At 47.5% G+C, this 26,045-nt stretch overlaps 11 protein-coding genes across 11 annotated transcripts; 5 read left to right on the top strand and 6 right to left on the bottom strand.

Moving 5' to 3' along the window:
- Positions 1-1,768: 1,768 nt before the first annotated feature.
- Positions 1,769-2,856, top strand: J7337_007969 (uncharacterized protein; the record flags this gene model as incomplete). Its single annotated transcript, XM_044825596.1, has 6 exons — positions 1,769-1,911; positions 1,973-2,102; positions 2,152-2,460; positions 2,507-2,558; positions 2,608-2,673; positions 2,723-2,856. 6 exons carry the CDS (start codon positions 1,769-1,771, stop codon positions 2,854-2,856), a joined length of 834 nt encoding a protein of 277 aa, XP_044678513.1.
- Positions 2,857-3,174: 318 nt separating this feature from the next.
- On the bottom strand, positions 3,175-4,025 carry J7337_007968 (uncharacterized protein; the record flags this gene model as incomplete). Its single annotated transcript, XM_044825595.1, has 2 exons — positions 3,175-3,317; positions 3,371-4,025. 2 exons carry the CDS (start codon positions 4,023-4,025, stop codon positions 3,175-3,177), a joined length of 798 nt encoding a protein of 265 aa, XP_044678512.1.
- Positions 4,026-5,769: 1,744 nt separating this feature from the next.
- J7337_007967 (uncharacterized protein) lies at positions 5,770-6,501 on the top strand (the record flags this gene model as incomplete). The annotated part of the gene is made up of 3 exons (XM_044825594.1): positions 5,770-5,847; positions 5,907-6,090; positions 6,140-6,501. The coding sequence occupies 3 exons, from the start codon at positions 5,770-5,772 to the stop codon at positions 6,499-6,501; spliced, it is 624 nt and encodes a 207-aa protein (XP_044678511.1).
- Positions 6,502-6,862: 361 nt separating this feature from the next.
- On the bottom strand, positions 6,863-9,247 carry J7337_007966 (uncharacterized protein; the record flags this gene model as incomplete). Its single annotated transcript, XM_044825593.1, has 1 exon — positions 6,863-9,247. One exon carries the CDS (start codon positions 9,245-9,247, stop codon positions 6,863-6,865), a length of 2,385 nt encoding a protein of 794 aa, XP_044678510.1.
- Positions 9,248-11,400: 2,153 nt separating this feature from the next.
- Positions 11,401-12,560, bottom strand: J7337_007965 (uncharacterized protein; the record flags this gene model as incomplete). Its single annotated transcript, XM_044825592.1, has 3 exons — positions 11,401-11,582; positions 11,635-12,362; positions 12,415-12,560. 3 exons carry the CDS (start codon positions 12,558-12,560, stop codon positions 11,401-11,403), a joined length of 1,056 nt encoding a protein of 351 aa, XP_044678509.1.
- A 304-nt stretch (positions 12,561-12,864) lies between these two features.
- Positions 12,865-14,037, bottom strand: J7337_007964 (uncharacterized protein; the record flags this gene model as incomplete). The annotated part of the gene is made up of 3 exons (XM_044825591.1): positions 12,865-13,598; positions 13,649-13,826; positions 13,873-14,037. 3 exons carry the CDS (start codon positions 14,035-14,037, stop codon positions 12,865-12,867), a joined length of 1,077 nt encoding a protein of 358 aa, XP_044678508.1.
- A 2,522-nt stretch (positions 14,038-16,559) lies between these two features.
- J7337_007963 (uncharacterized protein) lies at positions 16,560-17,405 on the top strand (the record flags this gene model as incomplete). Its single annotated transcript, XM_044825590.1, has 1 exon — positions 16,560-17,405. One exon carries the CDS (start codon positions 16,560-16,562, stop codon positions 17,403-17,405), a length of 846 nt encoding a protein of 281 aa, XP_044678507.1.
- Positions 17,406-17,488: 83 nt separating this feature from the next.
- J7337_007962 (uncharacterized protein) lies at positions 17,489-18,811 on the bottom strand (the record flags this gene model as incomplete). Its single annotated transcript, XM_044825589.1, has 1 exon — positions 17,489-18,811. The coding sequence occupies one exon, from the start codon at positions 18,809-18,811 to the stop codon at positions 17,489-17,491; it is 1,323 nt and encodes a 440-aa protein (XP_044678506.1).
- Positions 18,812-19,318: 507 nt separating this feature from the next.
- Positions 19,319-21,156, bottom strand: J7337_007961 (uncharacterized protein; the record flags this gene model as incomplete). The annotated part of the gene is made up of 7 exons (XM_044825588.1): positions 19,319-19,758; positions 19,805-20,094; positions 20,147-20,385; positions 20,463-20,494; positions 20,541-20,612; positions 20,660-20,920; positions 20,967-21,156. 7 exons carry the CDS (start codon positions 21,154-21,156, stop codon positions 19,319-19,321), a joined length of 1,524 nt encoding a protein of 507 aa, XP_044678505.1.
- An 828-nt stretch (positions 21,157-21,984) lies between these two features.
- J7337_007960 (uncharacterized protein) lies at positions 21,985-22,539 on the top strand (the record flags this gene model as incomplete). The annotated part of the gene is made up of 1 exon (XM_044825587.1): positions 21,985-22,539. The coding sequence occupies one exon, from the start codon at positions 21,985-21,987 to the stop codon at positions 22,537-22,539; it is 555 nt and encodes a 184-aa protein (XP_044678504.1).
- An 833-nt stretch (positions 22,540-23,372) lies between these two features.
- Positions 23,373-25,293, top strand: J7337_007959 (uncharacterized protein; the record flags this gene model as incomplete). Its single annotated transcript, XM_044825586.1, has 4 exons — positions 23,373-23,497; positions 23,548-23,713; positions 23,763-23,858; positions 23,908-25,293. 4 exons carry the CDS (start codon positions 23,373-23,375, stop codon positions 25,291-25,293), a joined length of 1,773 nt encoding a protein of 590 aa, XP_044678503.1.
- Between the last annotated feature and the right edge of the window lie 752 nt (positions 25,294-26,045).

Below are 26,045 nucleotides of genomic sequence, written 5' to 3'. Positions count from 1 at the left end.
ATGGCCTTTATTCCTTGTCCCGAGTGTCTCAAAGTCATAAGTGCTAGGGCGACGAACTACAAAAAAAGTCATTCAAGTTAGGCAAGTTTCAAATCCGTATGTCATAAGAAGCTCACCGATCGAGGGGCTTCCGATATTTTTAAACTCAGTTCTCTGTTCTGATCTAAACTCTCAACCACTCTCAACTGTGAATAAAAGATCTGGCTCACATCTTGGACATTACATTATAACGCCTACCCATTTCATATATCGTCATATATCGAAATGACTTCTGCTTTGCAAGTTTCCCGGATTAGTTGTGCGGACTAGGATAGATTCTGCATGTGAGCGAAAAGAATAGTTCAGCTGTTGTCGATGAGCTGATCAACGTAGATTTGTCTGTCGATGGTGGGGGCCATGACTCTGCCAAGGATGGCAGTGTCTTGGTGTTGGCTAATTTGAAGATCGACCTGCCAAATAAGGTATTGTTGAACTGCATGCTCCATTCACAATCACAATCACATAAGACTTCAACCTGACCTTTGTCTCGTCCTCGATACGTCAATGATCATTCGCGAGCTATGCCATTCGGGCTTACTAGGTGCAAAATTAGCTACGTTCAGAACTAGAGCAAAGAAGCGCGAGAAGAAAGAAATCGATAATAGACAAGGCAGTTGAGTCAAGGATTGAGAGAATGAAAGAGGATGGCACAGAAATTTGCGGCTGAGCACATGAAATCTGGAGCTGAAATGCCGTGTAACTGCGTTAAGGTTTGGGTTTTAGAAGAGGCTTTAGCCCCTAGGCTATAAAGGTAAAGGATACTAATAAATATATATAAGTAATATACTTATTACCTTTATAATTACCTAAGGTCTTACTTTTAATTAAAAAGCTAGATAATTTAATAATTAACTTTAAAGGTATATAAATAAATAGCTATTACTTATTTATAAAGATAATTAAGTTAAAGTATATAAAATATATATAAAATAAGTTACTTATTAAAAGTAAGTTTATTAATTTAAAATAATACTTTTAAAATAACTTTTACTATAATTATATAATAGATAATTAATAAATAGTTTATATTACTTTTATATTTTTTAATATATTTTATATTTTATAATATTATAAAGCTATATTATAGTAAATATTAAAAGCTTAATAATAATAATAATTATAAGAGTTTTTATAATAAGATCTTAAAAGGCTATATTAAAAATAAAGTCTTTATAAATCTTATTTATTTTACTTTTAATATATATATTTATAGTATTAACTTATATAATTATTAAAAAGATATTACTTATAAAAAAAAAGTAGTACTATAAAATAATAAAAATAATATAATTTAATTAGTAATAGTAAACTAAGCCTAGGTATATAATATAATAGACCTATAAGAGAGGATAAATTATTATTATCCCTAATAATAAGTTAAGTAGTAAGTAGTAAAGGAAAAAGTTAGATAGTTAGGTAGCGTTAAGCAGAAAAGCTTATCTATTAGAGATTTAGTTATAATTAGGACTAGGTTTTTAGTTAAATAAAGCTTTTATATTAAATGAGTTATAAAGGTTTTGAACATAAAGGATATGCCGTGTAACACACCTGCAGATTTATTGAGACATGGTAATATCACGAATGGAGCAGTAATTTCCGCGAACCAAGAAGGGACTCCCTATTACCTACCTATATAAAGACTTTCCAGCGTCCTTATGGTTTCTTTTTATTTTGTTACCCACGAAAAAACTCATTTTTTTCATCTTTGTCTATTCAATTGTTGATAAAGATGTCTCTCAGACTGTCCCGGATGCTTCTCCTCCTCCCCGCTCTGGCGATTTCGGCTGCAGCAGTGCCACATGCCCCAGCCACCCCTGGGCCGACCGTTCCTCCTGTCAAGTGTCCTCGCCATAATCCTTCAGTCCAGAATGGGTCAGTATCCTTGGTATTGTGTATTTTAGTCCGCTGTTCAGAGTACTCACCAATCTACCAGAACACTCGTCGACCAGCTCTGGGAACAGAACTGCGACCTCGTGACCAAGTTTCTCAACAATGCATTCACCGCTGCCCAAGCAGCACAAACCTCCCAAGGGACTCTCGAGTCACTGCAATACTATTTCGTTGTGCGTATTTACGATGCCGATTGACCCGCATTTGCTGAATCTGTCGCAGCAAGATTATTACTATCTCACCTTGACCGTTCCTCACAAGGCTTATCTATTGAAGTCCTTGGATAAGAACGAATCTGCCGCTGAGCAGACATCTGCGATTAACGAAACAGTTCTTGATATGACTGGGGATCTCGAATACGCAAGCAGTTTTCGTCATGACCTTACAAGCCCGGAGCATCTCAATGTGAGCAGCAGCGTCGTGACGAACGCAAAGCTCGAGCCCGTTCTACGAGAATATGTCGATTGGCTGGGAGGCAATACAAATCTTGGCTGGTACCTCTGGAGCATATCAAGACTCCCCTGTATCTACGTGAGTACTCTATGCCAATGCTGTAAACCTATGCTAACGCTTCCAGGGATGGGCTGAGATTGCGTATCAGCTAAATCAGTCGTCTACCACCGTGAGAGGTTGGTACATAGGATGCACCTCCAGAAAACATAAGCTGATATTGCGTAGGGACAAAATTCGTCGACGAGTGGCTTACTCCAAACCTCGAATGGAGATATGGAACTAAGCTGTCCGGTGAGTACGAGTTACCTGTCTTGGTGATTACCTAACTGACTGTAAATAGTTGAGTTACAGGAAGTGGTGGTCGCAAACAACAACACTGAGACATTTGCTGTTGCCAATGGGCTCTTCCGCAAGGCTCTGGAGTACGAGACTGCCTTTTTTGAGAGTGCGCTAGGAAAGACTCTCAAGGACTGAAAGGCCTTTTTTTATGGTTAGTAAAATATCTTGTGCTTCGGTGCGGTTTGAGGCATGGTAGCAATCTTGCATAAACTTTGCTTGGGTTGCATCTTTGCTTGTACTTTTGCTCTCTGCGCCACGGCAAGTGGTGTTGTCTGACTGTTCTCCCGTACCATGGTAGTCTTAGCTTACTTCAGGCGTACGTTCATTGTAAATGTGTTATTTTTGAGTCAATAGACTTGAAACCTGATGCTTACATCTCGCGCATTACTCGTTGCGTGAAGGAATTTCGACTAGTAGCATCGGAAATCCGTAAACCCACCAGACTTGATCACCTTATAGTTTGCTTCCCATGTTCAGCACTTCGCCTGTATCAACCATACTCACAAGGGCCTTGGTGTTCAGGAATCCCGGGTGAGCTTCACTTAAGCATTGTATTCCACACAACTGCATGGCGTTTTCCAGCTCATCTCGCAAGACTGGTAGGAATTAGTTAGCCTCACTCAGTTGGGACTTTATTGTTATCACTCACTATTCATCAGATGCCGCACACCATCCTCTCCATACATCAGAGCATAAAAGAAAGGTCGACCAAGACAGACACCGTGAGCACCGAGACAGATGGCTTTGAAAACATCCGTGCCTTGACGAATACCCCCATCTATAAAGACACTCATTTTGGATAAGAGCGTTGGGTACTTGATATTGATCTCTGCTAGGGTTAGAAGCGCTGGCTGCGATGTGTCAACACCCCGCCCGCCGTGATTGGATATGTAAATCCCTTCACAGCCGCTTTCAAAGGCCTTCATAGCATCTTCGGCGCACTGAATCCCCTTGATAAAGATGGGTATTCCCAATTTCTCCTTGATCGTTTGGATTTGGGTCCATGTGACGTCTGGGCTGATTGCTGCACTCGCGGCGCGGGATTGCTTCTTCTGTTTGTTGTCCTTTGAGTTGCCCTTTTCCTTCGCCATTCTCATCTCATAACGCTCGTTTGCCTCTCGTTTGCTAAAGACCGGTAGATCCACAGTTACCATGACAGCCACTGGTGAAGCACGACGGATTTCTTCCAGGAGTTTGGCTAATGCTGAGGGATCTCGAGGAATGTACAGTTGGAAAAAGAAGGGATGGTTCTGGGGCAGACCTTCGGCGACCTCGCCCAGCGAGTAGGATGCGAGGGTAGGCATTATAATAGTGCTTCCGGACGCTGACAGGCCTTTTGCCAACCCAACCTCAGCTGACGGGTGCGTTAGCATAGCCAAGGACGCGGGAGCGTTGAAGATGGGAACTTGAAAGCGGTGGCCCAGTATTGCTGTGCTCGTGTCGACCTGACTGATAGGCCTACAGACTCGAGGTCGCAAAAAGACGGACTGATACATCTCGGCGTTCTTGGACGCTGTGTAGCAGTCGTTAGAAGCACCAGAAACATATACCCAGGACCGCTCGTTAAGGCAAGATCTTGCAGCATCTTCAAAGTCTTGCAGGCTGATGATGGATTCAAGCGGCGGAAGATTTTTGATGAGCTTGGGGTTTTCCAAAGATTTCGCCTTGTTTTGAGCTGGTGCCAAGACTGGGATTCTTCAAATCAGCTTGGTCAATCCAAAATAGCTCATTGCCAGCTTCGGGCCGTGGACGGAGTTGTAAACTTCAGAAGCGTCTTTTCCGTGATGCTCCTCGATGACATCTTCACCTCCGGGATGCGTTGCAGCAAAGCCGCTGACGTCCCAGACATCTCCATTGATAATAACCCAGGCATCGTTGTTGTGTCTGTGACGAGACACTTCCATCGGCGTGAGGACTTGACGAGTCATCACAGATGATTTAACGGTGCAGAATGCCTTCCAGTAACCTATTATATGACCTAGATGCTTAGGGCGCCACTGAATGGCTCAATAAATAGTACTTTGGCAGAAATTTGGTTCTGTAGGTTTCATATACACTAAGAATGCGCCCTCTCATTACACGCCCGCCAGATGACTGCATTACACCTTCTAATAACATTGAATCATGCTTGCTAATGATAAGCTCTTATCTGTACTTATTTGGCTTTATATAGGGCGAACGCGCAACCGACTTGACCTATAGTGCTGATCCGGTTTCGTATATCCAACAAGTTGCGTTTCCAAGGGTCGAAGCGTCGGAAGACTTACTCCAAAACCCCGTCGAATAACATTCCCAGATACAGATAAATTCATGCATATAGTTATGCAGCTTTAGAACTTTCGGCATTCAAAGACCGGCAGTTATCAAGAAAGTGGGGAGAGTTTTGACTACTGTCATAAAAGACTGTAGGATACGACGCTGGGAGCTAATCAGCCAACCATCTCCCAGGTACTTGTGTTTAGGCTCATTGGGAAGTACAAGCGGCCGCTCAGATATAGTATTACCTGTGCTTTGTCAAGCTCGTAATCGATTACGAAAGGGAAGCTATTGGTTGGCTGGTCCGTAGGTTTGCCCGCTCGATGTTGCATGGCATACATGCTGGATATTCACAACTCAGCATAACCTAGTAACTCTTGAATTCAATGAGAATCCTTAAATCTCGGAAAATCCGTTATCAAGTTCGCTTTAATCTCAGTGCTTCAGAAATAAAGCAGTTACTCTTTTCCAACCCCGTCTTGCAACTATCACCCAAGTCAATCGGATAGTGATTCTGAACAGTCCAGCATTGCATAATGCAGCCCAACTATCAAGTCGCTCCCGATGTACGACTTCCACTGACTTGGATGGCCGCTTTGGACACTGCTAACTATATCTAGGGAACTTGGATGTGGCTTCTCCATATCGGCAATCTCGTGGCAGATGAGGGCATTTTTCTCCCTTTTGTCAGTCCTTCATTCCCGGACCATCACCCCGACCAAATTACATGAGCAGGCAAACGTATGTACCGCAAGCCGTCCAATCTCAGAGAACAAAAGACGATATCTAGTCATGATATCTGTCCTTATCGAACATCCCCAAGACGGCCTCATCCTCTACGAAACAGGCGCAGGCAAGGATTACCCAGAGGTATGGGGTCCTCAGCTTGCCGACATCTTTGCTAGGGCGAGCATAGCGAGGACCTATAGCTTGACGCAGCTATCAAGAAGACTGGCCACGACATCAAGGACGTCAAGAGTGTTATTATTGGGCATTTGCACTTGGATCATGCAGGTGGACTTGAGTACTTTCGAGGTACTGATGTACCCATTTACGTTCACGAGATTGAACTCAAAAATGCATTTTACAGCGTCGCGATCAAGGTAGATATTGGTAGGTACACCACAAAACACCCAGGACATCAAACTAACCAGCTTTGCAGGAGTCTATCTACCAACATATCTCCATTTCGACCTAAACTGGAAACCTCTCTACGGCGACAGCGTCCTCATCGCGCGCGGCATCACACTACACTTATGCCCCGGCCACACTCCGGGACTCTGCATCATGCAAGTCAACTTGAAAGAAAGTGGTACCTGGATCTTTACCTCGGATCAGTACATCGTGCAGGAGAACTATGATAACCTTAGCACGCAGGGTTGGTTGACGAGAGATCATGCTGCTTGGTCCCAGTCTAATCAGTTGGTGCATATGTTGCAGAAGGCGACGGGGGCGAAAGTCATTCTTGGGCATGATCGAAATGTTTTGATGAGGCATAAACTTGCTCCGGAGTACTATGAGTAGATAGAGATTATATTTGGTGGGCGGGAATGGCGTTTTTAGGCGCTGGAATGTGATAAAGCTTCTTGCTTGTATAGTTCGTAATGTTCAGCATTTAATTGTATTTGTGATCCCTCGCTCTCGACTGCCGCTTACGCCTTCGTCTCTCTATATTCCAAGCGCATAGGCTCCGTTCAATTATCCTTTCGAGATCTTACGCTTTGTGGCTACGGAGTGATCAAGTATTCCCCTCAATAAGACCAGTTGGTTGCGTACACCAATTATTATCATTATTGTTGTTCTGTATACAGCAGTTGAAGGTAATCTGAACTCAGATACTGGTGTTTAATATGTACAGCAACGGCGTCCAGCCACCTCAGAGACCTCAAGCAGCCTGACAGTCATGGCACTCATAACAATCCAAGTCACTCCACCAGAAAGAATAAGGAACGTCGATGTCAATACCCTCAGTACCAAGCTTGTAAGTCGACAAAGCACAACTGACGCGATTTGGGTCGCTGTTATCGAGACCAAAGGCCTCGCAGTAACCCTGCTCGCGACATAGAAGGGCACAATCCTCCATGGTGTTCTGACGTGCGTTTTCCTGGATACCGCGACCCCACCAGCTGCCCTTCTTGACACCGAAGGCGTTGCAAGTTCGTTGGACAGGAGGCTCAACGTCATTGTCGCTCTGGGGCCAGTGATCTAAGATACCGGGGAGGGAGACGGATTGGGTGGGGAGGTTGTCAAGCTTTTGGCAGAAGCCGGGAGGTGCGATGCCGCTGGGGCAGGTCATCATGGTAGCTGTAGAGCTGGCAGATTCTGTGGTGGTGGTTGGGGGCTGCTGAACTGCTGAAGAAGGAGAAGAAGAAGTAGACTCAGCAGCTTGAGTAGTTCTTGTGTTGAAGGTGGTGGGTGTATCAGTGACAGCCTTGACAGGAGCTCGACACGTCATCTCCGGAACAACAACGTTATCGTTGGTGAGAAGACCGTAAGTGGCGAAACCCATGTTCTGTCCACAAGCCCAGCAGCCAATGTCAGAGAAGTAATCCCTACCGCCCTCTTCGGTGATCTCATCAACAGTACCAGCATACAGCTTACAGTTCCTTTGAGACAAAAGATTGGTGTAAAAGTAGGACTGACAATCAGCGTACATGGCACACATGTCTCTGCACTGATCGCCACCACCGCAGGGCTGAACAGTAAGAGTCGCGAATTCCTGAGCACAAGACTTGAGCGTGCCCTTGCGACGAACACAGCCCTTGTTAGGAGTGTCACCCATCTTGTTGATACAAATACTGTCTTCTGGGAAGCTAGGGCAGGGCTTGGGGATGATGCAGCTTCGGTCGTAAGAGTAGAACTGAGCACCTGTGTTACCAACAGGAACGTCGCTCAAGACTGAAGCGATAAGACGACATTCGTTGGCACAGTTGTTGCCGTAGCTCCACTCGAAGGACTTGCAGTTTTCATCAGCGAGACAGAGGGCGGCGCAGTCTTCCTTTTGGTAGTTGCTGCTTGTGAAGCGACTGTATGCTCCGGCGCTGTTGTAGGGCTGCATGCCGCATCCGCGACCGGCGATGGAGGATTCGCCTACGTTGGCGCAGACGCGGCTGACGGGACCATCTGGCTTAATTGTGGAGGATTGGCGAGGGGAAGAGTTGCCGCTTGATGTAGTAGCGCTTGTAGCCGCAGATTCAGTGCTGGTCTGCTTCTCGGTGCTTGATGTAGTAGTCTGGGCACCGGGAGCTTGAGTGCCGGGGGGTTGAGTGCCAGGAGTCTGAGTCTGAGTACCAGGGTTGGGAGTAGCTTGGGTGTTGCCTCCAGCGGAGGTCTGGCTGTCGACTGGACCGGGCGTATTGTTGCCAGTAGGAACAGTGTGAGGGTTGCCAGTAACTGGTGTCTGATTGCCTGTGGAATGGGTGTTGGGACTTCCAGTACCGGCGGTACCAGAGTTGGGAGACGCATCAGAGCTCTCACTATGGGTCGGAATGATGGGAGGTACAGAGGTAGTTCCAACCTTGCTAGACGTAGTCGTCTGGAAAGCAGAAGATGAAGTAGTAGTAAAGCCAGAAACATCCCCATCACCAAGATCAAGAGGATGGTCATCAATAGTCGCAGGCGTAACCTGGTTAGACATGAAAAGAGAATCAACATAAACCTGCGCAGACCCTCCAACCAGACAATTCATAGAAATAGATAGCGGTGCAGAGCGCTGAGCAGCAGTGACTTGCTCCAAAGCCATACCCCACTGCACACTCGTTCCAAAGCTGATGATCCAAGTCTGGAAGAACGTCTGGCTACCAAGCGAAGCCGTTAATTGGCAGAAATTTAGCGACGGTGCGGTGACGACCAAGTAGAAGAAGCGAATGGTGTAAGGTCTAGTCAAGCTCAATTGTTCAAGCGACTGCGCAACACCAGCAAAACTTCCGAGATCACGCTTCTTATCACCACTAGCCTGTAGTGAAAGACAGCCTGAGTCTTTGCTGCCATCGCCCTTGTAGCCTGGTCCGACAACGATGGTCGCATCGCCGTCGATGGTGAAGCCCGGGACGCCGCCTTCGGGGGGAGCGATGGAAAAGCCGCCGCCGTTGATGACGCTTTTGATGATAATGGATCCGGGGGTTTCGGAAGCAGAGGCTGAAGTCGCGGTGTCGGAGGGAATAAGATCGGTTGAAGCGGAGCTCTGAGGGCGAGGTTTGCAATGACTTGCAGCAACCAGATCAAAGGCGCCGCTAAGGGCTAAAGCCGCGAGGGCTAAGACGGAGTGCATCGTGGAGAGCGTGTAGGGAAGATGAAAGAGTGGCTGTGAGGATGAACACTCACGAATGATGCGGATACTCGAGAAAGAGAAACCAACATGGGACCAGTCTCAATAAGTACGGCTACGATAATTTCTCCATCGTCTGTTGCACGGCAGATAAGGATATTGCGCTTTGCCCCTGACTTGTGAGCGGACAAACGATAGTTGCGTATAGCTTTGCAATAGATCCATTGTGTCAGGTCTTAGATCATTGTTCAGCTCAGCCATGGAACCCATTAGAGGATAGCGGCCGATTGAAAAAAGGGTCTGGATTAGAGATTTATGCTTAATAGAGTGTAGCGTCAGGGACTGTGGCTGTCCTTTTACAACGCGTTTCCTCTTCTGTAGTACGAGATGAAGACATCACTTCACAGCAGCAAGAGGTACAGGACCAAAATCCAAGGAAAAGAGAGACATTCCATAGATCTAGTGGTTGATATTTCTTGGTAACATGATATACGGTACGATTTCATGTCAATGGACATTTTGTGGCGATGTTTTTTGCACTGGTGATATCGTATTGATCCACCTCCGAAAATCTAGAACTTTAAAAGTATCGCGCTTGATCAAATAGCGTCACCAATAACTCCCCCATTCTGCCACTGGACTGAACGAGATCCCTGCACATTAGAGAAAGTCCCATGATATCGGTAATGACTTTTTTCCAAGCCCATGGTTCGGCGTCCGGAACCAACCGAGCACGTGAGCCACCTGACCAAAATAAACTTACAATTAAAATTAGGATTCTCTTTTTAGGCTCCAATACCCTAGGGCTGGAAAGTTATTTATAATGGACAACAGATTTAGTCTTGTGCGGGCTACTTGAACTTTGATACGCACGAGTTGATACGTTGAGAGTTTATCAGACACTTTGGTAAGAGTTCGCACGATCAAAGCTTGAAGTTCGGCCGGCGTTATTTGTCTGGCGGGAATGTTAGCTATGGAGTTAACCAGATCTGCGAACCAAGGATTAGAAGCCTCCCGTCGCGTCACAAAAGTAACCTTCAACTTAGAAGTATATAGAGCGAGAAAAAAACTATAAAATCAATACAGGTTTTCTACAAAATCCGTCTGCCCAAGTCATTATCATTTATCAACCTTCTCGTCTCTCACATATACAAATCCGCCAAGGAAATGCAAGCACGAAAGCTCCCATTTCCCAAAAACCATGCAAAGCCACCACCAAAAATGGAAGATCTAACCTTAGACGTAGAGGTCATCAACACAATCCAAGGCGCAAAATCCCTCGCCGACGGCATCGCAGTTCTCAACGCCTCCCACAGGAATGAACTTCCCCTCCTCTACGTCGACATCGACCCCCAGGGTCTCGGCCCAAAAGGCGAACTCAACCTCTTGACCATAATGCTCTGCTACGGGCCCGAATATCACCGTCGTCTATACCTCGTCGACGTCCATCGTCTCGCAAACCAAGCTTTTTCTAGTCGAGGATATTACGGCGCTAGTTTACGAAGTATCCTCGACTCTGCATGTTACGAAAAAGTCTTTTTTGACGTTAGTTATCATTCGCATATTTTGTATAATCAGTATGGGATTATGTTGCAGGGGGTGAGTGACCTGCAACTCATGGAGAATGCGTGTCGGCGCAATAGACGGAATTTGCAGAGTTTTGAGCCATTGGTGGATAGTTTACTTGTTCATGGGAGAGATCGGAGGAGATGGTTGGTTGATAAGTTCAATGGACAGTGGTCGTACAAGAATTGTGCTAAGGCACCGCATCAAGTCTTTCAGCAGCGTCCGGTTGCTACGTATATTCAACTATACTGCTGTCGAAATATTCGGTTCATGCCGGAGTTGTATGATAGGATACGGCGTGCGATACCGGAAATTATGGAGCTGGTGGCGGAGGTTTCACAGAGGAGGATTGAGGAGAGTCAGGATGATGGGTATGATCCTTCTGAGAGTGGACGGTTGAGAAGTCCTTGGACTGATGAGCAGATTGAGCTGCTTGATCATTGGCTGAACTTTGGTCCTGCGTTTATCTATTTGACATTGGGCAGTTGTTTTTCATGATAAGAGGAAATGGAACCACGAAGCAGCCTGTAGATAGTGGCTGAAAGGGTTGAGCCTTAATACAAGGGCCTTGGTAACAGGCCAACACTTCTTTATGGTATTCTCACAACTACTCTACCAGTAATCTCCTGCCGTTTCAAGCCCTCAATAACATTTCCTACTTCCTCAAACTTAAGAACTTGAACTTCTGGCACTATCGTTCCTTCGAGGGCATGCTGCAAGAGTTCTGTCATCTGTTCTTCCGTGCCAACCGCGACACCGGTGACAGTCAGGGCTGCATATCAAGTCAGTAATCGACCGTATGTAATAAATGAGAGAGCACTTACATCTTGCAGAACATATTGTTGCAGAGAGAGGGATGTTAAAGTCATTCCTCGGCAAACCAATCGTGACGATGATGCCCATGTTTCGTACCAAACTCGGCGCTTGCACAAAAGCTTCTTGAGAGCCTGTCACTACCAGGACAGCCGATGCCCCCTCTCCCGTTATCTCCTTAACTCTTTCTTCCACGTTCTCATTCGCAAAATCGATGAAGTGCTCAGCGCCACTACCCAAACTCAACTTCCGTCTAGACTCTCCAGTATCAACTGCGATAACCCGCAGACCGTTCAGCCTACTAGCGATCTGAACACCCAAATGTCCAAGTCCACCACCAGAGCCAGAAATAACAACCCAGTCACCCTTCTCAGCATATCCTTTCAACTTCGACACAGCACCAGCTATCGTCAACCCAGCACAGAGCAAAGGTGCACCAACTTCACCAGCAAGACCATCTGGAATCTTAGTGACGTATCGCGCATCTGCAATCATATACTCCTGCAAAGTACCGGGGACGTGTTTTCCTGTGTTGAGCTGTTTGGGACAGTTATTGGCATAGCCCTTTTTGCAAATGGTGCAGGTCCCGCAGGCGCTGTAGAGCCATTTCACGCCGACTCGTTTGTTGAGTATGTCTACATCAACGCCTTTGCCGAGTTTGATGACTGTTCCTACGCCTTCATGGCCGACTATGGGATTATAGGGACCCCATCCTGATAATGCTCGTATTTCCGAGCCACTGATAAAGTCAGTTCATGGATCTCACGGAGAAAGTTATAACTTATGCTTACCATAGACCAGTAAATCCAAGCTTTACGAGAATCTCATTTTCGCCAGGGTTACCGACTGGAATATCAGATCGAGTAACTATACGTGCGTCATTTCCGGGGTTTTCGATCAAGACTGCTTTTTGAGTTGATGGGATTGAAGAGCTCATGGTGAAAATGACATTGAGCTTGGAGATTCCGCCAGGCTTGAGCGGGTTTAAGTGCCACTGTAAACGCTGATCACAGGGCGCGGATTTAGTGGGTTTAGCAGCCGAACTAAAGTGCCGTTCCGTGAAGCTTGCCGATACACATGCCGAACCCACCCGGATCAATGTTTCTACGCGGGGTGGATACAGGTCTGTAAATTCAAGTCAAGAAAACATCATGAAATTTACAACAATGATCATGCTGACGATGTCTGAACTACTGGTAGTAGTGGTCCGTTTCTCGTGACTGTACCTTGAACTACGGCTGTTAAGTATGTCCAGCGATAGGCTTGGCCTGATACAACTCCTCCAAATACTTGACCTCCTCATCACTCAGCTTCTTCCCCCTCGCCCCAATAGCCTGCTCAATCCTCTCAACACTACTAAACCCAATAATCGGGCTCGTAACCCTCTGGTTAATCCACGCCAGCGCAACATGCGCCATAGGCCATTCATGTTTTCCCGCAACCTCGACAACCCTCCCAATAATCCTCTGATCCGTCTCCGACAACTCCCCAGACCCTTCCTTCTCCTCCCTACTCCTCTCCGTAGCTCCAAACTGCGCAGGCGGTCGTGCAAGATGTCCTCTACAAAGCGGCGCCCACGGAATAATCCCCACGCCCGTATCATTACAGAAACGAATCATTTCACGCTCCTCCTCGCGGTATAGCAGGTTATAGTGGTTCTGCATGCTGATGAATTTAGTCCAGTTGTTTTTCTCGGCTACGAATTGCATGCGTGCGAATTGGGTTGCCCACATGCTGCTCGCGCCGATGTAGCGCACTTTTCCGGATTGCACTAGATCGTGGAGTGCTTTCATTGTTTCTTCGAGGGGCGTGTCGTCGTCGAAGCGGTGGATCTGGAGTAGGTCGATGTAGTCTGTGTCGAGGCGCGCGAGGGATGCGTTGACTTGGTTGAAGATTGCGGTGCGGGAGAGACCATATTGGTTTTGGTAGTCTTTTGAGATGGCGAATTCGTCTTTGAAGTTGATGTGACGAGCGCCTGCAACGCATCAGTATATGTGGGTGAGATTGAGGGGGCACAGTGATTACCTGGTTCTTCGCCTACGCCCCAGCGGCATTTACTGAGGATGACAACCTTGTGGCGGGGGATGTTGAATTTCTTCAGCGCTTTGCCGACGATTTCCTCTGATGCGCCATTGCTGTAAGTATTCGCGGTATCCCAGGTGTTTAAGCCGCGATCATAAGCAGCTTTAAGAAGGTCCAGGGCCTGTAAACAATCAGCGACATGTCTCTGCTACAAAATGGTGCCATACCTCATCTTCCCCGATAACCCAAGGAAGAACCCTCTTATCACCAAAGCTCATACATCCAAACACAGGGACTGAAATGCGTAGGCCCGATTTACCTAGATTGCGATACTCGCATTTCGAGGCCTCGACGGATTGCTTCAGATGAGGGGGAAGTTGTTTTGCTGACATTTTTGAGGTGAACAGTGAAGGAGAAGGGTTGGGATTAAGAGGGGAATAAGGCAGTATTAATGATCTGAGATGGAGTGAGATAGGGCGGGATAGGCGAATAAATAGAGAGCAATGTCATCATTATGTTGCGTGCTTTGATACCCCGCTGCTGATGTTTACTGTATCAGTGTTTGGTTGGATTCAATTCGTAGATTGCTTATCTTGTGCATGAAGCTATTCCCAGTCTGTACATATCGCTTAGGCTATTCTCCATTACAACACTGATCAAAACAACATCTCTGACGTATGCCTCAATCAACGTTGGCCGCCATCAATTAATCTTCAGTGTATATTCTGCCCGAACTTCTTCACCACATTCTACCATCAAATCACAAAGAAAGGATGACGGTCTCACCCCAAGATTGGTCCTCTCGCTTCAGCTAAGCCAATTACACTTCCAATAGCTCCTTAGCTAGCTTGGCTCCGGCGTGTCGACCCTCAAACCGCTTAGCTCACACCGCTCTAGCGTCTGCCAAACCAATCCCCTCCGGTCAAATCTTTGCGGGGATTGATCTCCATTCTGTGGGGAAGAGCGTCGGCAAATGCCATCGGATCCCGGGGGCCAGGGATCAGCCGACGTACTTGCTTTTCAATCCGAGGGTTGCGAGTTGACAACTTTGATCCAGCATCATCACCACGCATAACGACCTTTTCTGCTACCTCAGTTCTACGATTGTTGGGGAAATTGAGGGAAGATGCAGTCGACAAAACCAATGAGGAAACGAGTCTCGAGAGCTTGTAATCTATGCCGGGCGCGAAAAGTGCGGTGCATCATTGAGAATCCAGCTGGTCCCTGTGTCAATTGTAGACACAACGACAAAGTCTGCACATTCAAGCGCCGCCATGGAATAATGTCCACTCTATCCTCCCTCAACACTTCTTCTCTAACTAAATCGCCAGATCAACGACACCTTCGCTACGACCAAACGATCCCCCGACGCCGCGATCTGTCGAATCAACAACCACGACATTCGAACCCCGAAACATCCTCTCCGCGCCTACAACAGTCACACAACAACCACAAAGCTTGTCACAAAACGCCGCTGGATCACCGACACATCCCGATTACGCATTCCTCCAAGTCCCCGATACAAAAGACTTGCTCCCACAGGATTTGGCATTCCTCGTCAGTCAAGGATGCTTTGTGGTTCCGCAGCGCGCCGCGCTGGATGATTTTCTGAGGCAGTATTTTCTGCATGTCCATCCGATGCTTCCGATTCTGAATGAGAAGGATTTTTGGCTTTCGTACAATTCGGTAGATAACGATGTCGAGTATGAGATGCCCATGTTGGTGCTGCAGGGGATATTGTTCATTTCTTCGGGGGTAAGAGATTTAGTTGAAACATGGTGATGAAGCTGACGGGGATAGTTTGTTTCGTCGGATACGATCAAGATGTTGGGCTTTGAGGATGTACATCAAGCCAAACTTGCATTTTATCGTCGATCAAAGGTATGCCCTCTATCCTGAAGATGTATGCAACTTCGCTAAGAAATACAGCTTCTTTACGATTTCAGCGTCGAAAAGTCCTGTATCGCCATAGCCCAAGCATCCCTCCTCCTCGCACACACACACCTCATTCCCCGCTGCATAGCAGGCAACAAGCCCCTCGGCTCAATCTGGCTCGGCATCGCGATATCCTACGCCCGCGTCGCCAAAGCACACTGCTACTCATCCCTACGCCCCAACAAAGACACCGAAGTAGCCAAGGTGCAAAAACTGCGCAACACCCTCAAGCGGCTCTGGTGGTGCTGCATCATCTGCGACCGCCTCCTCCCGCTAACATCCCGCCAGAGCATAAAGATCACGCCCTCCAATTTCAGTTTCTCATGCTCGAAATTGGGAAGTGCGGATTTATGCGATGAGCTTTATAATTCTGATGTTTATGACTCTACGACCAAGACGCTGCATGCGGAGTTGCTTTCGAGGCTGGTGGATCTTTGTGTGGTGCTGACGGATGTTTTGACGGTCACGAGTGTGTTGTATAATAATCCATCGTGGATGCTCTCGGGGAGGATGGAGGTTGGGAAGGATGCGAGTTTATGTCAGATGGAGCTTAGTCGGTGGTATAGTTCGTGGAGTGAGACTAAGACAACGTTGGATGAGAGGATAGCGGAGGAGATTTCGCCATCTTCATCGATTATTTTGTTCAAGAATCTCATTGAGATGTATTATCAGTGAGTCTCAATGGCAAGATATGGATTACATATACTAACTTCAACAGCTCAGCGAGACTCTCGGTCTGTCACTACAACATCCTTCGATCAAGTTTATTACCGCCATCACAATCCGATACACAACTCCGACGACAAAGCGAGGATCTTCAAGGCTCAGCATCACGCGTGACAGAATGTCTTCTCGAATTCGACCGCCTAGGGCTATCTCGCTGGCTCCCAATGACTGCGTAAGTCATTCCCCAGATAGCCCTGTTTGAGTACTAATAGTTTGCAGCATCGGATGCACAGCATTCCCATTAGCCCTTCAAATGATCGACGTTGAGCTTCTCCGCCCCAAAAAACCATCTTCACCAGAAGAAGGCGTCAAACTCACCCAAAAAGAACAACACGTCGAAAATATCCTCAAACAAATGAAGAGCTACAAGAAGAAATACTACATCACAGACTGGGTCATGCGAGCTATTCGACATGTCGTTGAACTAGCGAGACAACGATCACCGGCACCGATGTCAACCGAGGACGATTCTTCACCGAGCAGTTGTCTCGATATGCTGAAGACCCGACCGAGTTACTATTTGCGACTCGTCATGACGCTTGATATGAGTATCAGCAATGGCAGACTCCCAGACGAATGCGATTTCCCCCCATCGTTACGAAAAGCAGGTCGTGGGCTGAGCTCCAGATCTCAAGTAACTTCCATGCCAACCGTGGACGAACAATCGATGAAGCGTTTCTCCGCCATGAACAAACATCTCATCCCTGACAACCTAACCGACTTTATGGACCACAACAATCTCCTCTTCAACAACACGCAAACCCAAGATTTACGAAGTATCGATCAAGAAGCTTTCTTCAACAATAAACAGCCCTTTCCTGCTGATTTAACAGCAGCGTTGTGCGAGATTACGAATATTCCACCGCTGGATTTCAGCGATATGTCTTTGATGGATTCAACGCATTTTAATGACTTTGGCGGCGTTCCGTTTTGGCCTTATGACTTATTGGGGTCGCCGCCTGAGCAGGCTGGGGGACAGGTGGAGGAGGTTGGGATGGGTGACATGTTGAACGGACTGATGGGGGACATGAATGATAAGACTTATGAAGGGAATGGGAAGGAGAGTGCGGCGAATGATATGGTTATGGATTCTTTTTGAGCGTATGTATTATACTGGGACGAACCATAAAAGCACTTGTTTTCTTCAACTGACAGAATTGTTGACTCGGATTGACTATCTGCCTACCACTTGACCAACTCTTGAACCTTGACAGGCATACCACTCTTCATACTATGATTCGCCCCAACACCCACAAGCACCGCATTCCCTCCATCCCGAATATTAGCAGCCCTCTTGAAATTATCAACCTCACCCCCCAAAAGAACATCCTTCAACAGTACAGGATCACCGCCTCCATGCCCCCCCTCCGTCTTCACAACATCAACAACATACGGCTTATCAAAGAGCGGATAAACAACAATCTTGGTCTGCTCAACTCCGCCCTGGATATACTTCTCATCCTCTCCCGACGCGTCCTTCGTTACTGGATCGCCGAGGGGGTTGTACCCGCTCTCAACGACGTTTACTTCGATGCGGCCCTTGCTGCCGTTGAAGACACAGCGATATCCTTCCCATGGGGCGTAGGCGTATGTGTTGTATGTCATGACCGCGCGGTTCTTGTACTTGATTATCATGGAGAGGTTATCCTCGATTGTGATACCCTCTGCGAAACAGTTCCTATCGCGGATGTACCCGTCCTCATGCTCAGCGTCAAGATACAACTTCTTCATCCGTTCATTCTCATCAAGCTGAAACGCGAAGGGGTCGTTCTTGGCATTCTCATTGTTCTTATACCGCTCACCCAGATTCTTCTCCCCACGTCGCTCAGCGTTTTCTTTACCGTAGAAACGAAGATCGCCGAGACAATAAACAAGCTCAGGTTCAGTGTTGAGCCAGAAATGAACAAGGTCGAAGTGATGAATTGACTTGTGCATCTGAATACCGCCGCTGGTTTCTTTATGTCTATGCCAGCGGCGCATGAAATCTGCGCCGTGTGCACAGTCGAGGATCCAGTCCATGTGCACTGTTGAAATCTCGCCGATGACACCGGAGTCAATGAGCTCTCTGACTTTGGTATGATGCGGTGCATACCGATAGTTGAAAAGAACACGAACTTGTTTCCCCGTCTTCTTCTCTGCGTCGATCATAGCTTGGAGTTTATGCTCATCGATAGTCATTGGTTTTTCCGTGATGGCATCGCAGCCTAGCTCCATGGCTCTAATGCAGTAATGATGGTGGAACAGATCAATGGTCGTGACGATGACAACATCGGCTTTTTGCTCTTGAACCATTTTATCAAAATCTGTGTCTTTGTATGTCTGTACTTTTTCACCACCGAGTTCGACGATGTGCTCGTTTGCAACGTCCATGCGAGTCTGGTTCGTGTCGCAGATCCCAACAAGCTTAGCGACGTTTTTGAAGTCCTGGATGATAGCTTGGTAGTACATGGCCGAGCGAACGCCCATGCCAACAATGACATAGCGCTTAACTTGAGGATTAGCCATGATGAAAGACCAAAATGTTGTATGTACGAGTGACGATGAAATACGAACCCCTCATGGACAACAAGGTGTATAAATACTCGAAGAGGTAATCCGACGTCGGATTACTCAGAGTGAGATACCCCGCGTTGATTCGGGGGAGTATTTGCCGAACGAGGGACGTTACGACATGTCAGCATATGAGAGGTGGAGAGGGTTGCTTGGCTGGAGTGCAGATCGGGCCTGATTTGGCCAGTTACATTGGAATATCAAGATTCGTGGCATTCGTCGTTTAAACTCGATGGATGATTTTGGGGATTTGTTTCCACTGTAATTCAAGTCGGTCGCTATTTTTAAGACCGAATTGGGATGAAAAGACTCACTATGTTGGGATCAACAATGGGTCTGAATTTTGTTGGCGGGAAGAAGACCGATTTTCATGATGCGGAGGTTGGTACAGATGGTATCGATGGATTTTTGGAGATCAATGCTATGAAAGCAGTGCCTCGACCCCTAGAGCGTCCAATTGATTTAGAATACAAATACAAATTCATCGTTGACCAAATCCGTCATATCATCAAACGCATGATCCCCAACGGTCGCATCCCTCGCATTTTCAATATGCTGACCCTCAGTCGCCTTGGACCTTCGAAGACGATCAGCTTCCTCAGGCGAGTACAAGCTGTAGTCCACAATAACCGCATCCTTCCCCGCCATGACGCGGCGACGACTGTGATCGCGATTGAGGTAGGTCAAATACATTGTCGTGACTACAACAAGACCTACAATTGCGATATAAAGAAGCAAATTCCAGTATAACCCTCTGTGATACTCAGGTGCCTCTGATGGTTTGTAGAGCAAAGGGCCAATGATGTTTCCGAGAGATTGGCCAATGAAGAGGACTGATGAATTGCATTTGCCCTTGGTGTCGCCGGCGGTGTTGGAGGATGACCATGAGTAGATCAGAGGAACTGTGAAAGTCAGTGAGTGAAACAGATGTAGTGGGAAGAGACTGACTTATTCCTGGGAAGACCGAGATCATGTAGTATCCGCCTAGCAGAGTATTTCTCCCATCAGGTGTATGCGGCGTCGACAACATGATCATGCAGCCAACAATCGGAAACAGAGCCAGAAACGCAATGACTGGACCTTTCTTATGATACTTGGTCGCGACGTAAGAGCCTCCAACTGTAGAGATGAACTGGACAACACCAAACGGGGCATTGAAGAGGATGGCTTGGAACGAATCGAAGCCAAAGGACTTGATGAGAAGAGGGCCAAAGGATCCAACGCCACCAGAAGGTACTCTATATATCAGAATATCAGCAAGCGATCCTGCACAGGAGATGGATTACGTACGAAATACTGAAGATGAGAGAGAACCAGAGCCAAGTCTTCAAATCTCGTATAGTCTCCCAGAAATGGTCCCATCGCCATTGCCGCGACATGACACCAGTCTGATTCATCCTCAGTCGTTCAATAGCAATAAGTTTATCGTGCTTATCAAGGAATTTCGCTTCTGCTGGCGAGTCGGGCATGTATGAGAACAGAACGGTGGAGAAGCAGACGGTGATAATTCCAAAGGCGACAAAGATGGTCTATTATATCAGTAAACCGTCAGATCAAAGGAAGGTGGTCTCGGCCCACCTGATATGGTTTCAGTCCAAAAGGTAACTGCGCAAGCCACCACGTCGCCAAACTCCCAAACTAAACCTGTCAGTTTCATCCAATCCCATGGTAGGTCTTAACTTACAACACCAGTAAATCCATTCATAGCATACCAATACGACATTCTTAGCGGCTGCTCCCTCCTCCTCCAGAACATCTGCGTAATAGCCACAAAACTCGGCGCAATACTAGCCTCAAACGCACCAAGCCAGAAACGCGCAAAGAGCAAACTGTGAAAGGTATGTGCCGCCGCCATGAATGTAAGTGTTAATCCCCAGAGTGTGACCATGCAGCTTGTGAATTTCCCAATGGGGAGTTTGACGAGAAGCCACGCTAGCGGGAATTGCGCGATGAGTTGAGCGACGTAGACTATTGAGCTGAGCCATGAGAATTGATTGCCCCTAAGATTCGTGTCTTCGATGAGGCCGAAGATGGAAGCATATGCGATAGTCGCTTTATCAAGACCTGAAGATGTCAGTATTATTTCTTAATGGGTCATGTGAGATTTTACCTTGGAGGAAATAAACTGCTAGCATTAGAGGTAGCACAACCATGTCAATACGCTTCAAAACGCGCGCATCATCCTCGGGTGTGACTTTAATCCTTCGTTCAGGTGAAACACCAAGTCTTCGCATTAGATCTGCCGCCGCGCTTTCGGGGTGAGGCCTTCCGCGCGCTTCTTCGCCATCTACGAGCTCCATTAGTGGGTGTTGGTCGTGGGATGACGCGCCCGGGTCGGGGGATGTGGAGCCCAGGCCTCGCGATGACATTTTGGCGGAGCCAGAGTTAATTGAGTTTATTGAGGCTAGTGATGAAGTAGATGAATGAGTGAGTGGGGGATTGAAAGGACAGGTTTATGTTGAGATTGAGATTGAACCTGGCTGCAAGGGATGGTTAAGGGATGATGACTGCTGATCTTGGCCAATCATGGGGGTTTGAGTTGGATTTGAGACGGGTTACATAAGCAATTGCGAGGCGATAAGATTTAGGGTAGCTAAACTTGAAGTTCATGATCGTAGGGATTGAATCAAGGCAGCATAAACATCGTGCTCAGTGAGTCGAAATCAATAAAAACGAAGCTCATGGGGTTGTATACCTTTCTTAGTTCGGTGAGCTACATTAGGTCCGTGATATGTCGTCGTGTAGTTTGACATTGTGAAATCCGTCATTTTGTGAACATCACCTTTGACCTCCACTCAACGCTAAATTCACAGTTGACCGCCGCTGAGCTCGGCATCAGCCATCCACGCGACACAACGTTGCCATGATTCAAAGTTATCTGCAACAAACTTGATATTCTCAGTGTCGTGAGACACGAAACTCGTAAATGCTGCATACAGCGATATTATAGCATCATAGCAACGATTACCTGCATCGACATACGTGGATCACGATACTACGTCATCCGCCACCCCCACCTAACTACCTACAAGCTTCATAAAACAAACCTGGTTTCCTAGCTCATCAACCTCATCAAGCCACATCTTAAAACCCCATCTTTCCCAAAAATCACTTTTCAATACTTCCCTATGAACGAAGCACTAGGATCAATCTTCTCTGGCGCAATCCCCAGCCAATTCATGGGTTCCCAAAACACCCCCGCCGACGGCGCTGGCCCCTCAGAGAGCAAATCCAACACCCAAGAGCGCATCGCCAAAGAAATCCACAGCCGCGTCGAAGAAGCAAAAGGCCTGCAACAAAAATCCCTCGACCTACACGAAAAAGCCGATAACACAGAAGATCCTGAAGAAGCGGAGAATATACGGCATGAAGCACGCGAGATTGATAAAAAGGCAGCGAAGCTTATGAAGATTGCTGAGAGGTTGGAGAAGGGATGGATACAGGGCGGTGCGATGGGGACGGGGATAGGTGCGGGTGTGGCGAGTGGGCTGGGGCTGGGAGTCGGGGCGCTGTTGACGGGGGTCGTGGCGATTCCGACGGCTGGGTTGGGGTTGCTTATTGGCGCGGGGACGGGGCTTGCGCATGGGAGTTGGGTCAAGTTTACGGATGCGTTTACGAAGGATGAGGCTGATGAGATTGTTAGTGAGGCTACGGAGGAGGCGGAGAAGATTGCCAAGGGCTGAAGTCTTATGAATATGGGACTGAGTATGGAGGAGGGGAAGGGTTATACGATAAGTCAGGTTGTCCAGATTGCATTTGGGTTGCATATGGCTCAAGGTTACTGCTAGCCATCATTTCATTCTTTTCATTGTTCTATCACCTCTCTTTCAGCCAGTCACTTGCAGTAGCATCAGCCAGCCCTATCAGTGTTACCAACAACATGTCAATGTCACATCAATCTCTGCAACAATGCAAAGTCCCGCCTCTAAACCAACTCACAAACGCTAGATCATCTCCTCTCCCCTCGGACAAATCCCGTCCCAGTCCGTCCCATCGGTACCCAAATCCGCATCAGCGGAATCACCACCGCCATGGCCCTTCATCTAATTCCATCCTAGCTCCAGCTCCCAAACTCACACTAAAAAAACCCAACCCATCATCAGCCCATTCCTCAGTGGAACCCCCCAACCCGCCGACCAATCTCTGACACGATCAGATAAGATCTCAACGGTCTGATAATCAGCACCCCAGCACTTTTTCATCTCGCCAACCACGGACAGTCCTCAAAACGGTCTAGGTAAAGTCAAAAGCCGTATTTACGCTTGGCGATTTGTCAGGGCATGCTTAAAAGCAAGGTTAATTCGAAAAAAAGGGTCCACGCCAAGACTCGCTATCAATCAGCTTTCTTACCCGTTATTAGAAAGGATCATCGTGATGAGTGAGTGAATGAGGAAACAAGTGCCGTGGGTTTGAGGGGATTGCTTGACACTTAAAAGTGCGGTCTTCCCCAGAATTTTGAGCGAAATTTAGGCTCGTAATTTTCATCACTGACTCTGATTTCCGCAAGTCAGTTACAATGGCTGATAATACAGATCGAAAGAGTGGAGAGGTCGTGGAGGAGGAGATCTCAAGACCCGGTTCTACGAATGAGGCTTTTAGAAAGCTATGGACTAAACGGACCCTTGGTTTCGCCATTGGATGGTAAGTTCATTGCTGCTCTGGTGAGTGTTTGGTGAGGCTAATTTGGGCAGTATTCTTGTCATGTTCTTCTTCATGAACTTGACGGTTTATACGGGCAATGTGTACGAGCCGTATGCCACAAGTCATTTCAAGGCGCATTCTCTTCTGGCGACTGGTGCGATTGTCAATGGTCTCGTACGCATTGTGTCGTATCCGCTGCTCGCTAAGCTTGCCAACGTAAGATTTTGGTACCTGATGGATTGGAATATGGCTAATCGTGGAGTAGTATTTTGGTCGTCCGCAGAGCTTTGCTGGTGCTGCTATTTGCATGGCTATCGGCAACGCCATGTACGCGGGCTGTTCCAACGTCGACACTTTCTTGGTACCTACCCTCCTTCAATCGCCAGTCTCGTCAATCTAATAAAAGCTAGGCAGGTGGAATATTTGACGTCTTTGGCGATACATGGTGGAACATCATCCAGCAAATCTTCGTCGCTGACATTACAACCCTCGTCAACCGCGGTATAATCTTCACTCTCCCCGAATCCCTCTCCGCCATCCCCACCCTCTACGGCGGAACATATCTCGGTGAACACATGCTCCTACACTCAAGCTGGAGATGGGGATACGGCATGTGGGCTATCATCCTCCCCGTCACTGCTATCCCCACAATTGGTATCATGATCTGGATGAATCGTCGTGCTAAGCGTATTGGTCTTATTACCGAGAAGATTTCCTTCATGCATGGTGCTGAGCCTGGTGTCGTCGGTAAGATTAAGCATGTTGCTACGCAGCTTGATCTTATTGGCGCTCTTCTCCTCATTGGTGGTCTAGCCATGACGCTTTTGCCGATGACTATTGCGGGAAGGAATAATACCGATCGTTGGAGTCGACCTTCATCTATTGTTCTTATCATCGTTGGTGTTTTGACATTCATCGCGTTCCTGGTCTGGGATGGCAAATTCGCGTCAAACCCAATTATTCCGTACCGGACTATTCGCGAGCGCAACGTCATTGTCGCTTGCGCATCATGTATCGTCATCGCCATGGCCGATAGTATCTACCGACCTTTCCTCTCGAGTTTTCTCCAAGTCGCTGGGCATTACTCACCCGGCGCCGCAACACGCGTTGACAACGCCCAGCGCGTGGCTTACAACATCGGTGCACTGGTCGCTGGTTTGTCACTCAAGTTCGCCAAGAACACAAAGCCCTTTATCATGCTTGGCGTTGTCCTTATCATCCTCGCCTGCGGTCTTCCCATCTACCTCACCAACATCTCCGGCACCCACATCGCCAGCGAAGCCGCCTTCATCACATCGAAGTCCCTTCTCGGAGTCGGCCGTGGCTTCACCCAAGTCCCCCTGCAAGTATCGCTCCAAGCCGTTCTTGAAAACGAGCAAGTAGGCATCGCAACAGCTGTCTTCCTTTCATCCCTTGGCTTCGGCTCCAATCTCGGCGTTACCATCAGCGGCGCCATCTGGAACTCTGTTCTTCCCCGAAAACTGAATTCGTACTTTGGTAAAGAGGAAGGCGGCAAGATCTTTGGCTCTATCGTTGTCGCGCGTGCGTACGAAGTTGGAACTGCTGATAGAAACGCTGTGGATGAGTGCTACCGCGAGACTCAACAGACTCTCGCTATTGGATCTGTCTGCGTTTCGGGTCTTCTCTTGGTTATGGTTTATCTGGTTCGCAACGTTAAGCTTGGAGCTGAGGATGAGAAGAGGGCGGCACAGGCTGATAAGGAGCTTGCTTGGGCTATCAAGCAAAAGGAGGCTCAGGACGACGCACCCGTCGAGCTTGAGAGTGGCAGGCGTTGAGTTGATAACTTACTTGTCAAGCTTCCATTGGTCGTAAACTCTGTGATTCGTAAGTGTAAAATAGTGGCGAGAAGAGGTTTATGCTCTACGGTCTGAAGCTGTACTGCGACCTAAGCAATAGCATCGGGATTGAGAAATAGATTACCATAAGAATGCGTATTTATATGTTATAGTGATCGTTATTTGATCCATAATACCCCAAAACGCTCGGCTCAAGATAAAATAAGCTGCCAATGCTGCTTAACCCAGGCAAGTAGAACATATTCTCACCTTACATGACTGCCATGGAAAAGAATCCCGTACAAGACTTCTTAGAAGCGTTTTTCACTTACGAATTCTTGCTAATCCCTAGCGGGCAGGTGGAGGATCTCAGGCCTGTCAAGGATGACTGTTGACTTTCGGATACTTTCGGTACCTTTAGCCACCGGTTGGTCGCCAGATTGACCACATCCGGGGATCCGACATATCACAGAGCAAGTCCGACTCTTATGTGCTAAGGAGGCCCAGAGTAGTCCCAAGAGACTGTGAAGTTGTCGAGTATTGGCCTCCTTGCGCCTCATCGGACGGTGGGTACACGACCCAACCCCCAGCGATTTCTGGACATATCGCCGCGGTAAAGTACAGTTGCCAATTGAAGTTCATCACATTGTCAGCCGCTTTGGGGATCTTCTCCGGCCACGACAGCGATGGTCCGAAGCAAGACGCGCATGAGGTCCATGGTCAGCTTCCGTAGCTTGCTTGGCAGTGAGATT

Source organism: Fusarium musae, chromosome 6 (genome assembly GCF_019915245.1).
Source record: "Fusarium musae strain F31 chromosome 6, whole genome shotgun sequence".
NCBI lineage: Eukaryota > Fungi > Ascomycota > Sordariomycetes > Hypocreales > Nectriaceae > Fusarium > Fusarium musae.
The sequence above is the reverse complement of the archived record's forward strand: the minus strand, read 5'-3'. Positions and strand labels throughout refer to the sequence as shown.